This window comes from Sphaeramia orbicularis, chromosome 8 (assembly GCF_902148855.1).
Source record: "Sphaeramia orbicularis chromosome 8, fSphaOr1.1, whole genome shotgun sequence".
NCBI classification, from domain to species: Eukaryota; Metazoa; Chordata; class Actinopteri; order Kurtiformes; family Apogonidae; genus Sphaeramia; species Sphaeramia orbicularis.
The window spans coordinates 30,614,941-30,631,107 of record NC_043964.1 but is presented as its reverse complement, the minus strand read 5'-3'; the positions used below and the strand labels follow the sequence as shown (position 1 = coordinate 30,631,107).

The following is a 16,167-nucleotide window of genomic DNA, read 5'->3' as shown; positions in this document are numbered from 1 at the left end:
TAAAAAACAAAGCAGAAAATTAATGTAGACATCCTGCACTATTGAAGTACTCCTGCTGTGCTAACACCAGAGATGATAATATAGGACACAAGCAAATCTAGTAAAGCTGAAGATCTCACCTGAAGTTGACCTTGTGAGGCTTCGGCAAATGGTCACATGTTACCCATAAGGCCTGAAGCCTCTTGTCAGGGTCAGACACACTAAAATACACACAAACACATATATGCACGTAATTACCTGTTACATAAGCACAGTAATAACTAAAAAAAAAAAAAAAAAAAAAAAAAGCCCATGAGCACAAATTGCTTAAGGTGTATGCTTAATTATTTGGACTGAATGAGTGTATTTTACAGGATATTAAAAAGAGTCATGTCTGTGTTTATCTTCTTACTTGGAGGCTTGTATCCACTCGTCATACAAGCCAAAAGTCATTAGAGGTTCAGGAAGTTCCCTGAGGTAGGACTTCAGGGCTCCTGCATGAAAAAACACACATTCACATATCACAAAAACTATGAGAAAATGATCTGGACCAGATGGTTTCATTTCAAGTGGATTTATAGAAGACCGTGTACCAGCTACAGCGTGGGGATCCGAGTAAAACTCCTCGAGCTGCGATGTGGAACAGTCCAACGCCGCTTTGAGTTTCTTTAGTTTCGAAGCACCGGCAGCTATTCGGAAGAGGCCCTGCAAAGAGAACAGAAAGGATGCAATGAACGGTGAAGTGTGATTTTGGCAGGAAGAGGTGACTAGTTTCAGTCTTAAAATTTAAAGAAGTAGCTACGTCTGTGTTGGCATCAGGAAAAGAGAAGTAAAGCAACAACTGTACCATTTACTGAATGACAAAATATCAGTTAAGGACTAGTTTTGGTACCAATAGAGATGTGGATCTTTCAAGATGAGTAGCAGACAAATAAACACTATTTCTGCTTCTATTTGTAAAAAAGTCTTAAATCCTTTTCCTTGGGGAGTCTAGTGATATGTTTTCATTTAAAGAGTGTAATAGTGAACATGCTAATGAATAACAGATGCCCATGCACTCACACACACTGCATTTATTCTGCAGCCTGAAGGCCAACTGACCACAAGTCTGCCACAGATGTTTCCAGACTATATGTGGTATCATTTCTAAAGACTAGTCCACATGACCCACATCTCCCTCCAGCCCCGACAAAGAGCTCCACTGCAGATTTATGGGTACCATTTACAACCAAACCTTCAATTAACCCTCACCTCTGCCCCCGTTTTACCTCGTTCTCCCTCCATCTTTCCGTACGTACCTCCTCCTTCATGCCGGTCTCCAGAAGCATCATGACACAGGCCTCTAAGGGCAGCGCGATCTCACGGTTACTCTTCTTTAGATGCTCCTCCAGGGCCGTCCCGAACGCCGGCTTCTCTGTCCACGAGTCTGACGGAGGAATAAATCATCAGTATTGTGTCTTAATACTCTAATCCAAATTTAACTGCATCTCATGTCTGTCAACTACTATGTCATAATAACTATTAAATGACGATAATGTGTGCCTGAATGAAAAAATATATTGTTCTGACTCTGTACTTGTAGAAGGTGCTACAAGCAAACAGCTTATTTTCTAATACTCTGTTACACAGTGTACTTAAGTATTTACATTTAAACTGCTTTAGACTTCTACTTCATTACATTTCAGAGGAAAATATTGTAACTCTATAAAAAGTGATTGCTTTTATGAAATAATGCTGCACTATTACTAATCTAACCAGTGGTCTCCAAAATATCGAAAAATAAAAGTTCCACATTGATGACCTGCAACATTAAAATGGTCTTATCTGTATTTATTGACAATAAAAACACACTAATATAACAACCTTTGAAAGGAGCCCTTCCACTAATCCGAGTACTTTCACTTTCAATATATTTTGTTGATAATAATTCAAGTATTTTACTTGTAAAGGATTGTTAATGTTAATGATATGATTTTAAATCTACTTTTCACTGATAACACTGATAGGCAGCCAAATGAAATGTACCATTACGGTGAATAAGATAGAGATTTCTGTTAATTTGAGTATTGTTGGAAACATTTAATATTGTGTATGAATACAACTTGAAAAAATTAAACATTTTCCTGCATACAGAAATATGAGGTGGCCATATCCATGAATTGTTCCAGCTCTTCACGGCATGTGCCATACTATGCCATCCTTTTGTTTTTTTTTAGATAGTATAGAGATGTAGAGAGAGAGAGAATAACATGCAGCAAAGAGCCTGGTCAAGAAATCAAACCTATGTCACTGCAATAAGACCTTGGACCACGTGCTCCACAAAATCATAGTTGAGGAACCAGAGCAGACAGGATGTGTTTTATCTGTAACTCCAATTGCAGCGTTATGTTGAAATGGTGGAGTTAAATCATAATCAGTAAAAAGCACAAGGAAAGTTGTTGCCAAAAGAGGAAGAAAAGATTTCAGTTTACCAAATAGAAATACAACTTTGCTGGTAGAAAGAGGGGGCTTTGATACTTTCTTGTGGCTAAATTAATGATTAACCACCACAAAAAACTGTTGGTGTAAAAATAAGATAATCTGTAAATCTGCAATCACCGTAACTTTACATATATTTATACTGCATATAGTCAGTATCTATATAGTAGATCATTTTTTGTACAGCTGATTAAATATTTTCTAGATAAAAAAACAATTTTCCTCCTGTTTTAACATGATAATTGTTGTTTTCTTCAATTATACTTTCAGTAGAACGCCTCAGATACATTGCTGTAAAACATTTAACATGTTATAAATGATAAAGATAGTAGCACCTTTACTTTGACCCAAGTCAAACCCTGACATAAGTCCATCCACTTTTAGATATTTCAATCCAGAAATGTTAGGATCTGACTATTTCTTGCATTTCTAACCATATAAATGTATGGATATGGACTATGTAAGGGTTAAAGCAGAAGATTGAGGGTATTTATTATTTACCTTGTTGAAACTGAATCGTGGGTATAGCTGCCTCCAGAGCTGCCAGAGACCTCCTGTGGTACTCTGCCTGGGTCTCTAACAACTACACACAGAAAACAGTGAATGCAAATTGGGAATTGGGAACTAAAGCAGAAAGGTATTCAGATTTAATAGTATGAGCCATATTTGCATAATATTTCCATCTGAGTTCCAGGTCATTTACACTAAACTGAGGTGCACTCACCGTGACATAATAGCGTGCGTATTCTCCCTCTTTGGAAGCAAAATTGTACAAGTCTGCAGAGAGCTGGTCCTGTGGGATGAAAACACAATATAGTCTATCTTTCTATACATGAAAACCACGACCCTTCCACTCTGATGTATGTTACAAAGACGCTTTTCATTAAGACACAAATGAACTCCAGATGACAGCAATGATGGTTTAATAACATGGACATAATAACCTGCGTAGATGTTTGTTCCTGATCCACTCCTGTTTCAATACTTCCATTGTTCAGACACATCATCAGATATGATCATAACCTGATGAAGAGGCCTTTTCCAGCCATTACTTTAAAGTTGTGTGTAATTATGTAACAACATCATGAATACTCCACCTTGCATATTTCTACTTTATTGAGTGCCTCGTCCATTTCGTCCTTGAGAGAATCAGTCTTAGCTGCCATGGCCTGGTTGCTGGACTTGGTTGCTTGGTACCACCTGCACGAAAAAATAATAAAACACATGCAGTATAGTGTATATCAGTAATGAGTGTATGTGTATTCAGATGGAAAAGTCATAGTCAAAGGTCTAGAATAACATTAATCATTTGTGTAAAAATACTACAGATGCTTAAAAGGGTAGTATTTCTACTTTCAAATATTACAAAATTACCTAAAATTATCATCAGAGTTGAAAACAAAGAGCTCTACAGTTATACCAAGGATGCAAATGTATTGGATTGTAGAGATGTGAATGGATTCTATTAGGGATGGGAACTGATAAGAATTTTGTGATTCCGATTCCATTATTGATTTTCCTTATCGATCAGATTCCTTGTCGATTCTAATTGGGTGAGGGAATAAAAGAGTACATGAATGAATGAATGAATGAATGAATGAATGAATTTTTATGATTGTGTCCTGCATAAGAATATACCCAGCCCTTACATGGGCTTATAAGACATCAAAAATAGAAACCAAAGACCATTACCAGACAATAGGCACAGTAGACATAAACAAGACAATGTCCTGACCTATTTAAAAAAAAAACACATCTGCTGCTTTTTCCAGGCTTTACAAACAAATATTGCTAATTTATATACATTTAAACTAAACAGCCATTTCATCTTTTCATCATTAGTGCTCCAGAACATATGAGGCCGTAATGTAAATGGGTTTGTTTGCATTAACTGTCTTTCATATTTCCATCTCTGCACAGAAAGTATACAGTATATATATAGTGTATATACAGTATGCACAAATAATAATAATGAATGAGGCCGGACCCAGTTCCAGATAGTCATATATGAGGTGGCAATCAAGAATGTTAAGGGGGCAATTGCTGGTGACAAAGCAGTGATGGGGGGGGGGGGGTACAAAGCAAAAGTGAAACTTAAGACGTTTTACTAATTCCTCTATGCCACCCACTGTTGTGCACCTCATTTTCCTTGTACCTGTCTTTGGAAACTTTTATTTGAGGGGGCAGGACGTTTGTCGCCCCCTCTCTTTTTGTAGATTTTCTTTGCTGAGAAGGACGGTCTAAGGACAGGGGATGTCCGGAACATCGATTCATTTGCTTCACTGACTGTTTACTAACTGATAACTTGACTGTTTGTTTATTTTCATTGTGTTTTTTTTTTTTTTTTATCAACTCAACAATTTCTGTAAAGCCCTGTGAGGTGACTTTGTTGTGATGTTAGGCTCTAGAAATAAAATTGAATTGAACTGAATGATGATACCATAATACAGATATGTGTAAACAATGAGCTTTATACTTAATTCAGTGAGTGATACAGTCTGTGGATCCATAGCGTTGATTGATTGGTGGTTTTAGTAGCCATAACTGTGTACTGGTATGATGCTCAGACTTTGGAATACCAATACTACATTAAACGACAAGTGTGCAGTTTATTTTTAAAGCTGTACCTCGTCCTAGCGGAGTCATAGTCCAGAACCAGTTTAGCGAGTTGCTTCCTCTGTTTCAGTATATTAGGAATATCCACCTATGAAAGAAACAGTGACAGGCAGAGCATGAGTAAACATGCATGTTATAGTTCAGATCAGCTGCTGTGGGAAACACCGTTCCCGTGAGAAAATTTTGTCAGTGTGAATTCAGCAGAATATTAGTGCAATATAAAAAAGATGCCAAAGGCCATGATGAATAATGAGACTTAAACACACAGTGTGTACAGAGTCTCTAAAGGCTCCTGAGTGTTCCCGTCAGTTGCAGTTTATCTTAAAAATAGACGAAGGGGATTTAATGCAAAATCAATAATCACTACAGAACAAAGAGACACTGTCTGTGCTTTTACCTCTGCCAGCTGGTTCAGAGGATCCAGGATGTCCCTCTCCAGCTGAACTTCATGGTGCATCAGTTCAGTTGCTAACCTGTTCTCAGCCTCTCCACACACATCCATCATCTTACTGCACACACACAGACACATAAATAGAAATGCACGGAACATTAATCAGTATATGCTTAAAGTACAGTTAATGCTAGTAAACCCTAAAAAAGATAAGTGCCCTATTAGATGAATCAGGCTCTTTTACTCTTGCACTACCCTCTTGAGACCCAGCAAAAAAACACCCACAACAAACAAAATTGCTGTCCACTAATTAAAAAAAAAAAAAAAATTCAATGTATCTGAAAAAATGGTTGCATTATACTGCTTCCCATCAAGATGGTTATTTAGTGTAAAAAAGCCAAAACTTTAACTTTCCTGGGTCTCAGGAGGATATATTGGTATATGCATTGTGAGGCAAGCTCTTAATAAGTGCCTTCATTAACCTCACATCGTGATGTACAGTCACGGAAAAAATTATTAGACCATCAAAAGTCATCAAAAACAATGGTTATGCAATCAAGTACTGACTCCTGTGTGTATCATGTGACTAAAACAGACAGAAAAAAAACATGGAATGCCTAAAAGCACTGTTTTTGTCAGTACAATGCCATAGCTATTGATGTAAGAACTGAAGTGATTTTGGTTATTATCAAGAAAACATGGAAAACGGCTAGATATCAGCTCTGAAATTAAACTCTTATGAGCTATTTTTTGTTGTTATCATTATATTTGTCCAAACAAATGTACCTTTAGTTGTACCAGGCACTAAAATGAAAAAGAAACTGAAGAAGACAAGGGGTGGTCTAATAATTTTTTCCGCAACCGTATGTGTTCAGTGCAACTAAAACTAGTCTTGCAAGCAATAAAACCTTGTTGTTAATTTTCTATTCTCACCCGATCAGACTGTCATCACCCAGCTGACTGCCTCCCTCTTGCATAGCCTGGGACAGTGCTGTCAGAGGCAACTTTTTCTGTAAGCAAACAGCAAGTTCACAAGTTTAACGGACAGAAAAAAAACTACAAGTCACTAATAATGATACTGATGGCCATTTGTGTATTTTTTCTGATCTGTGGTAAACAAAAAAGCCAAGGATTCCTTATGATTACCCATTTAGGATTGAGCTAGGCCCTAAGACAACTCCTTCACTTTGATTTATTAGCCGTAAATGTTGTGTTATTGAGAGAACTGCATATTTATTTAGCTTCACAGTTTCTGCAGGCACGTCAAGGCAAGCCACATTTAGAAGACTTAACTTTAAAAATCATATAAAAATGAAGACGCAACAGTGATTTCCTCGGTTGTGTGTTTTATTGTGCGTGTCTGTTATGCAGTGATAGGAAAGCTGGCAGCTGGCCAGTGCTGAATATTTTTCTCCTGAGTCCTGCTCATATCTGTGTGTTACATAAGACAAGATGCTATGTGTTCATACCACAAGATAGCAGGGCCCTGCTAGTACTGACACTGGTGTCATACTGATTCATCCTTATTACATTCCTGCGTGAGCTCTATGCTACTCCCAGAGACTTTACACAGAGATTCTGAACTTGTGGTATGTTGTTAATATGCTGCTATAACATAACAACTTTATGACAGTGCAAAGTTATGAAGATGGGGTCAAAGTTGAGTGTTTCTACAAATAAAAAGACCGTATAAAAAGTATGATAGAGATTTCTTACATGTCTCTTCTCAGAGTCTGTGCCGAGCTGACCCTGCAGACAGGACACCAGTCTCTTGTGTGCGTTGTGTGACACCAAACGCACCAGCTCCATTCGCCTCTCGATCTGTGCAGGAACATACCAAACATAATCCGGTGTCATAAAATGCGAACAAGCAAAACAGACATACAGATGCGAGTCATGCGATTTAAGACAGGATGAAGGGAACATGTCTAGCTGGGTAAAGATAGTTTGATCTTCCCCTGCACATGTTCCTGTTGGACAGAAACGACCCAGGTGGAGCTACAAATCAAAACACAGACGTTGCACCAGCAAACATCCATCCACAAGCCTTCCCTGCTGCTTTTGCTACTGGAAAATGATGGAGGGTGCAGGTGCTGTTTCACTATCTCTTGTTGCCATCTGTTCTGCGGTGTGCACTGTTACAACATGGGCCGCTGACAGGCACATGGACATCATGCGGAGCCGTAACACTGAATGATGGATTGTGGTCTTCACCGAAAACAGCAAAAGGGGTCTTTGCCTTGACATTTGAAGACTACACGGAGAGATTTTACCAAGAGGAACAAATAAATCTCTGACTACAGGCTTGATGGGTTACAGTAGTAAGTTATAGTAGTGTTTTTGCCTGTTTTCACTTAACTACAAACCATGTATACCTATTCTATGTAATGCAGGCCATTTCCTAGAGTGCTGAACAATATTTTTTAAACTCTATCCAGCTGGTGATCCATATTTATTCCAGTATTTTGTGAAAATAAACCTGCAGAGACTTGAAACGTACCTGACATCCAATTTTATAAGAAAAAGTCCTATTACCCTCTTATTATAAGTCAGTGAAGACATTAACCCATAAAGACCCAAACAGCCACTGTCGACGTAAACCATCTACTATTGTAAACTGTTTAATACCTGTTGATCCACTAATCCTATCAATACATGTAAAATAATTGATGTTAAATACAGTTTATCATCTTTTCATGGTCATCAGATATGACCCATTTGGATGTTCAGAGGCTCCGTAGTGAACATGGAAACACTCATCTTCTACAACACTGATTCACCAGTAAAACCCATGGAGTTGGATCAATGACAGTGGATGAACACACGAGGATTATATTCAGTTAATGATAGATTTGGCTGAAAAAGTCACTTTTTTGTCAGTTTTCTGTGTTTTTGATTTTAAAAAAAACTGTCAACTTTAATCTGAGCTTTTATGAACATCTACATAATCAGTAAATTAAATATAGGAAAATACGTGATGTTCACTGAAAAAACACGAAATACAGAGGCTAATGTCATGTTAAATGGTGATAAATCACTTAGGAAAAGTTAAATACAGAGAAAAATAATATTTTGGAATGGCCATAAAAGTAGCACTGGGTCTTTATGGGTTAAAACATCAGAAATATTCATACTTAACTGCTGAAAATTATTCCTAAAAAATAAGAAAATATTTATACTTTGGAAAGGATTGTTTTACAGTTTATTTTGCATTTCAGTTTATGCATTTGAGGCATCCAAATATCAGATGTCATGGTGTCCTTAAATACATCTCAGGTGAATATTGTATAGCCATGTGACAGCACAATATAGTACCATAATATGACAAAAACAAAATAAGTATATATACTTTCCTGTCTCAGGTTGATGTATTTACCAAAGTTAACTAAACTAAAGCCTAAAAGACCTTTGTTTGGTACCTTTAACCAAAAAATTTTTTATAGAAGCTATATTTAGAGCATCATAAATCTAAACCACAGATTTACTGGGATGTTTTTTTTCACTGAAGCTAAAGAAAGGGATCATAAGAATAGCGTACACACTGATTTTTTTCACCCGTCATCTAAGTATCCACTTCCTCTTCCTGTTTGAGTGTAAACATCCATCTGTGTCACTACTACTCCCTACTGCTCTGTGAATCTTACTCCACTTCTTCCTTTACTTTAACGCTCTCAAAGCTGCTGCGATTTTACAGCACATAAGTCCCCCCCCCCCCCCAATTTCTTGCAGCTGTTGCTTCGTGCCAGACCACAACTGGAATCAGCTTCCTAGCCAGGATCCCATTGATTCGCTCACCATTCAGCTGATCCCTAGCTCTGATTAATGCATGGAAGTCTAGCTCTCTCTGGTGACGGCTCGATTGGATCCAGACGTACGATATTTAGTGCCAAGAAGGAAAGAAAGAGGCCCAAGTGCTGCAGTGTGGGCGGTACAATGGACTGGATATACTGGGTGATCCCATTGTGTCTGTCGACGGAAAGTCTGTCTATACTAAAAGAAACAGAATTAAATGCATCTACACTGAGCTGCACTGATTTTTATGCACTTGACATTTGAGTTGCTTTAATGATTACATATGTGACAAATGGGCTTCATTAACCTGTATTGATATCATGTTGTAGACTGGATATGGCACTAAAATCCCTCTGCAATGCTCTTTTAACATAATGGTCCATAAAAATGATGTCTTGTGATCTTTAACCTTCAATTAGCCCGGTTTACGTTTTAAGCAGGAGCATTCAATATGGGCTCAGAAGACGAGTTGTGGCCTCAGGGAGTAGCTCAATTAGGGAAACAGACTCTCGCACAACTCTTTGGGTTTTAGAGGAAGAAAAAAAAAAAAGAAGCAGGAAAACTCCCTGATCATAGGCGCAGACAAGCACACGCTTAGACGATTAACAGAACAGAGACAATCCCTTCTGCCCACTGCTGCAGTTTAGAAGCCGTTCAAAGGTTTACAGGCCGGTTACTGCCATCTTTTTTTCCAGACAGCAATGAAAACAATGAACAGAGCAAGCTGGCGACCTCTGACCTGCCAGTGCAGAAAATGTGGAACGCCGAGTGAGTCACAGAGGAAAAGCTCTGGCTCGCTGGATAGCAGGTTAACCAGCAGCATAACAGGCTGACAGATTACCAGCTGGCCCAGTGAGTGGTTTGTTGATGACAGAGCCGAATATAACGGTCCCTATAGTCCCATTTGCTCAACGGGTTCAACCAGTATTCTCACCAATGGAGGGTTATCTGACAGATGCTTGCATATTATACACTATCAGGTACAAGGATTCACTAAAGCCCATTGTGTAGCCTCGGCTGTATTCAAATACCAACATGAAACCAGTTCCAGCCTGACTCTCTCCAGTCTGAGGCCAAACAGGCAGCAATACAATCCAGTCTGACAGCCTCCCCAACTCTCCCACTGAGGCAGGACATGTCCAAACAAGATAAATACCTTAGCCAATGTAAAAGATGATGGAAAAATGGAAAAGAAAGCTACGACGATACCACAAAAATCACAGCGTCAAATTTCAAGTTCAGCAGAAAAGGGGCTGTGGAGTGTGTGAGGAGGGGGAGTCGGGACAAATGGAGGGAAAAAAAATATTCTCTCTGTGCTCATGTTCGGAAAGAAGCAAAAAGTTTTTAAAGAAGAATTAAAATGGCAGTGCTGACTGTAACAGATATAAAGAAATAAAATAAAATATAATCGAATCTCTGAAAGCTGATTGGGTGCAGTGTGTTTCCTCCTACACTAAACAACTTCTCAGAACCTGACAGGCAACTTAGAGCTTAAATGATTATACTTTTAGACATCCGATCACTTCTACCATGTTGATTGCCTGACAATCACATTCCTCACAGAGAAGTGGAGCTAAAGGAATGTCTAACGCAGCACAAAACGTCTGCGTTTAGGACAAGGACCAAAGACGAGAGAGAGAGCATTCTCTGATAGGGTTGGGTCAGTTTGTCCTCTGTGCTTTTGACAATATAAAACAACACAAATTTAACTAAATGTCATGTTTTAAAAGTCTAGACAGTTTTGACTTCTTGTTTTCATTATAGCAAAACAGCTGTATTCATGTATTTGTCCACATTTAATAACCAAATGCGCTCACAAACACGTGTTTGCGTTCTACATTACTGTGTGCTCAAACCTCATGGGGTTCATAGTTCACTGCTGCCCGTCATAAACCTTCAAGCCTTCATGATTAAAAGGAGTAACAGGCTTTTCCTTTCACTCTTCACCTTTCCTTTCCTTCCACAAATGTTCCTTTCTTCTGTAAACTTGCCATTTTTCTCTGTGTCATTTTTGTATAAACTGGAAGTGACCTCACATTTTCATTGGCAGGAAAATTCCCCCAACTCTCAACATACACACCCAGGCCCTCAAACAAACAAACAAATGCAGACAAATAATGCACCACATACATCCTGTGTGATTTTAAGATAACACAACATTGCCAAGGGTTTGCATCGAGTGGAAAACCATGAGGCACTTTTGCTTTAGCGCCAAACCCCTGAGCTGGTGAGGCGTAACTGAATAAAAGACTGCAAAGTAAAGTTTTAATACCAACGGTTTCACTCCAAGTCTGCAGATGGACTTGGCATCAACAAGGCATGATGGCTTTAACAGAGACTCATGGGAAACTTGTAAGTTGTGCGATTACTTCCGTATTTCAGTGTCCCAGAAAACAACTTTGGAAAAAAAAGAGATACAGGAGATTAAAAGAAGGAGGTGTTACAGTAAACAGCATGTAACACCTTTCATAAGAGATAAATAATGAACCAAACATTCTTTCCAACTTCAGCTGAAAGAGCTCCACAATATAATCAGACCATAGATTACACAGCAGAAGTCTTTATTGAACGCACTGAATTTTTTTTTTTTTGAATTTCAGGATTACAGAGGGAGATTAATTTTCTTATGACTTTTTAAATGATATAATGCAAGTCTAATGCTGTAAAAACAATATCTGCTTTATAAACTCATTATTAACGCAAAAGGTCAGTGATGCAAACAGTTTTCTTGGATGAATGAATGAATGAATTAAAGCTGCATATATACAGAGCATAGATTACTTCACAAACCTTTTTCTCATCTTTCTAATAAACGAATAAGCTGAAGCCATAGACTTATTTTTGCTAATCTTATTTTTTATCCCTTGAATTACCCAGAATACCGACAATGCAAAAGAAATATACATACATAAATAAGTTAAAATTCCTTTAGATATAGTAATTGTGCATGTATTTCTCCAGCCATATATGAGATATAGTTTTAGGTGAAAAAAATGACTATATTCTTCTTTTGTTTTTAATATTCTGATTGAATCATTTAGGCGCATAAGTACTAATGCTAATGCTAGATGCTGTGTACGTTAGAATGGGTAAAATGCAGACACAAATTTTCCTACAGCAGTAATAAAACTGATTTAACCATAACTTTATTCACACTATAATGCATATTGTTATATTTTATAGTAGTAAATGTTGTTCTACAACACAGGTGTCAAACATGCGGCCTGGGGGCCAAATCTGGCCCGCCAAAGGGTCCAATCTTGCCCATGGGATGGATTTGTGAAATGCAAAAATTACACAAAAATATTAACAATTCTTTTGGTTCAGTTTCCACATTCAGACCAATTCAATCTCAAGCGGGCAGGACCAGTAAAATACTATCATCATGACATATAAATAACAACAACTCCAAATGTTTCTCTTTGTTTTAGTGTAAATACATGAAAAATTTACATTTACAAAGTAAAATTTTGCAAAAAATGTGAATAACCTGAACAAATATGAACAACCTGAAATGTCTTGAGAGAAGTACAATTTTAACAAGATTCTGCCTGTTACTAAATGTTTTGTGTATTTTTAGATCCACTATGATCTGTAAGTTATAATGTACATGTGTAAATGATAAACTGATGCTTAATATTGTTAAAATTACACTTATTTTTTCAGTTTGTTCATGTTATTCACATCTTTTGAAAGGATAGTTTGTAGATGTAAACCTTTTCATAATGTAAATTTACTTTTTTTCACTCTAAAACATAGAGAAAAGTTTGGAGTTGACATTATTTCTATATTAATATGTTATTATTTTACTGGTTCGGCCCACTTCAGATCAAATTTAGCTGAATGTGGCCCTTGAACTAAAATGAATTTGACACCCGTGTTCTACAATATATCGGCGCACACCAGACCATGACAGATGATGTATATGCACGTAAATATCAATAAATGTCATATTCACCTGTAGGAGGTCATCACTCAGCACCTCAGTTTTCTCAGCCCTGTTGAGAAAAAAACACATCAGATGTACCTCAGAAACACACTTTAAATGTACGAAGATTAGACAAACACATGTACACAACACAAAAAACATAATGTACACAACAGCAACACAAACTGCTTGCTTATGGATACACACGGAATCATTTCTAAGTATGCTGTATCACTGCTTATCTTGTAAACAGGCCCTGAAATACATGTCATGTTGCTCCGTTCTTACAGATCAAACAGATGAGTTTTATTTTAGCTAAACAAGACCTAACTTGCTGTACAAACGGACTGACAGTCAGGTTGCAAATCTGCAGTGTGATTTGTGCCTGCAACCATGTTACACAGTGTGCAATGTGTCTAAAATCCTCACTGATATAAGAATCACATGATGTACTTTGACAAAGTGAAGTGTGTCATCAGTCATTATGAATTACTGGGAATCACTTGTGTCGTCTTTAAAAAACACACAGCATGAGCCTGACACCATTTGTGCCTGTGGCTGTTTTCCATGATGGACCTGTCAGATTCCTCCACCCTATCCCAACACCACTTCCTGTTGTGTCATCGGCACCTTGTTTGTTATGGCAACAACGGAAGGTGTGTGAAATAGGGTGGGAACCGCTGAGTGGATCGCTGTTGTCTGAAACACACTGCACATTGTAGCGGAGTCTGTGGAAAATTGGATAGCGACTTCATGCCAAAACCTCTAGGAAATGTTGACCCAACGCCAAAATTTTCCCCACATCATTGGAAATAAGTCACAGCCTCTGTCTTTTTTATCCATTTCAACGCCTATTGTTTATAACCAGACAAAATTTTGCTAAGATACTGAACCCAACAAGCGAGGTCATCAGTTATCCTATCAGTATAACAAAAAACCCCAGCCACAGCCTAATGTGCAGACGTATTAAATCCACATACTCAAATCCCTGAAGACTCTTCCCCCTGCACCACACTATAGATCGAAATCTCACAGGGATCAATTAACCCTCTCCCACACAAGCAGTATTACCTAAGACTGTTGTAAGACTCAGAAATAAGATCTTTGCCTGTTACACCCTCACATAAAGGCTGACCTCACTAATGCCTGGAATATCATCGCCATTAAGCAAAAACCGCCTTTGGCTACATTCAAAATCCCACCATAAGGAGACATCTTGATCAAGTTTGAGATCTTTTGGATGAGATTTCTTGTGCTAACACAACTAACAACTTTAGACGCTGCCTTAAAACTGGAGCAACAGATGTTTGTGTTGGAAAAAAATGGGAATAATGATTAAAATTTGCATAAAACAGTGGCAAGATGAATCATGTGGTATCGATACAGATCATGATATGTAAACGCACAAAAACGCCACTGCTCGTCACTTTCTCAGTTTAACAAAGACTATATGTGATGGTATGAGATACGATCTGCAGTCAGAATACCTACACACTGACCACCGTGATCGCATTACACATCGGGCTCGTCTCCGAAGGAAAAAGCTACAAGCGCAATTTTTAGATTCCTATCAATATTGAATTAGCATTGATTTGACTGGAGTACAGCTTGGCTCCGGACAGCAGCTCTAGGTCTAAGAATAGACTCAGACTGTACCAGAACTCAGGCCCTGAAAGAATAGATGGAGCAAAACAAAGCAAAACAACAAAAGCACATGAATCATCTACGGCAGCATTGTAGCACATAGTGTATTATGTAAATTAAGTTTTTATTATACCACAAGGCAGACAGTCAACATGCAGACCAACAGTATGAGAAAAATAATGTTCTTCTGCTGAGGTTTTAGGGATGAACTGATGTGTTTTTTTCCAATACTGACCGATACTGATACTGATGATTAATAAACAAAGAGATTAATAAGCAAAAACTGGGACAAGAGATGTACCGACCAATACTAATACCTATGTCTAAATAAAATATTTGGCCTATAGTTAGTGTTATTTTCCATACATTAATTTTGTTTTCCCCTTTTTGTGCCCTATGAAGAAGGAAATATTCATTATAAAAAATATCTAAACTATTTTGTATTTTTGTGGCCCCATCACAATATATTTGAATGAACAAAAATGTAATATTAAATGTTTTATGAAACAACCATGAAAATACAGGACAATAGCTACATATTAGCCAATGATGAAACATTATTTTATTTGAACTCGTTTGCACTAAACATAAAATGTTGTGTGTTTCTGTGTTGGGAGTTAATTTAAATGAACATCATATGTATTTTTACTTTTAAGTTAATGAAATTAATTCACTTTATCTCTAACAAAAATAATTTCTTAAACAACGCTGACTGTCAAATCAAACATGGGAACACTATTCAGTAGTACTTGAGTTCATAATGAAAAATTAGATACTGTTAAATGAATAAATGTCCTTTTCTCATTTTGGTGTTGTTGTGAAGTAGCCTGTAATTATTCTTTATTAAGATTGAACTTTTATTACATGTAACTACATACTGTAATTTTTTAACTTGAGTTGAAAGTTGTTTTCATGCTTTTCTCCTGTCACACATGGCATATAGTTTTAGGAAAGACAGAGTGTTTTTTAATCAAGTTTTATCTTCAGTTCATGTAGCCAGAAAATAATTGAATAAAATAGTCAATGACATTAAAATACAAAACAAAAAACACCACTTTATGCTATACTGACACACTATATATCACCCCCCGCTCTACTGTAGTCCATCACTTACTATACTATGCATATAATCATCATGTTGTATAAGGGTAAATATTCTTCTATAATATATCATTGCTGAAGTCAATTATGTCAGCTGATGTATATGTAACTACATATTGTATTAATTCATCTGTTATGTATGGAAGTGTGTTTGTTGTTGTAACTTATGCTGATCTCTTGGCCAAGTTTAATCACGATTGTACTTGATTAAATAAAGGACATAATACAAAAAATAATT

General features: G+C 37.3%; 1 protein-coding gene across 5 annotated transcripts in view; it reads right to left on the bottom strand.

The window, feature by feature from the left end:
• arhgap17b (Rho GTPase activating protein 17b) overlaps positions 1 to 16,167 on the bottom strand; it is a 29,098-nt gene that overhangs the window by 9,691 nt on the left and 3,240 nt on the right. For all 5 annotated transcript variants that reach the window (XM_030141637.1, XM_030141641.1, XM_030141638.1 and 2 more), the window contains exons 2-13: positions 13,215 to 13,254; positions 7,181 to 7,285; positions 6,398 to 6,474; positions 5,471 to 5,582; positions 5,085 to 5,161; positions 3,555 to 3,657; positions 3,182 to 3,250; positions 2,959 to 3,040; positions 1,278 to 1,405; positions 573 to 684; positions 392 to 473; positions 120 to 200 (exon numbers count right to left, since the gene is read on the bottom strand). In XM_030141637.1, coding sequence (XP_029997497.1) covers positions 120 to 200; positions 392 to 473; positions 573 to 684; positions 1,278 to 1,405; positions 2,959 to 3,040; positions 3,182 to 3,250; positions 3,555 to 3,657; positions 5,085 to 5,161; positions 5,471 to 5,582; positions 6,398 to 6,474; positions 7,181 to 7,285; positions 13,215 to 13,254 — 1,068 coding nt within the window. The remainder of the gene's footprint in view (positions 1 to 119; positions 201 to 391; positions 474 to 572; positions 685 to 1,277; positions 1,406 to 2,958; positions 3,041 to 3,181; positions 3,251 to 3,554; positions 3,658 to 5,084; positions 5,162 to 5,470; positions 5,583 to 6,397; positions 6,475 to 7,180; positions 7,286 to 13,214; positions 13,255 to 16,167) is intronic.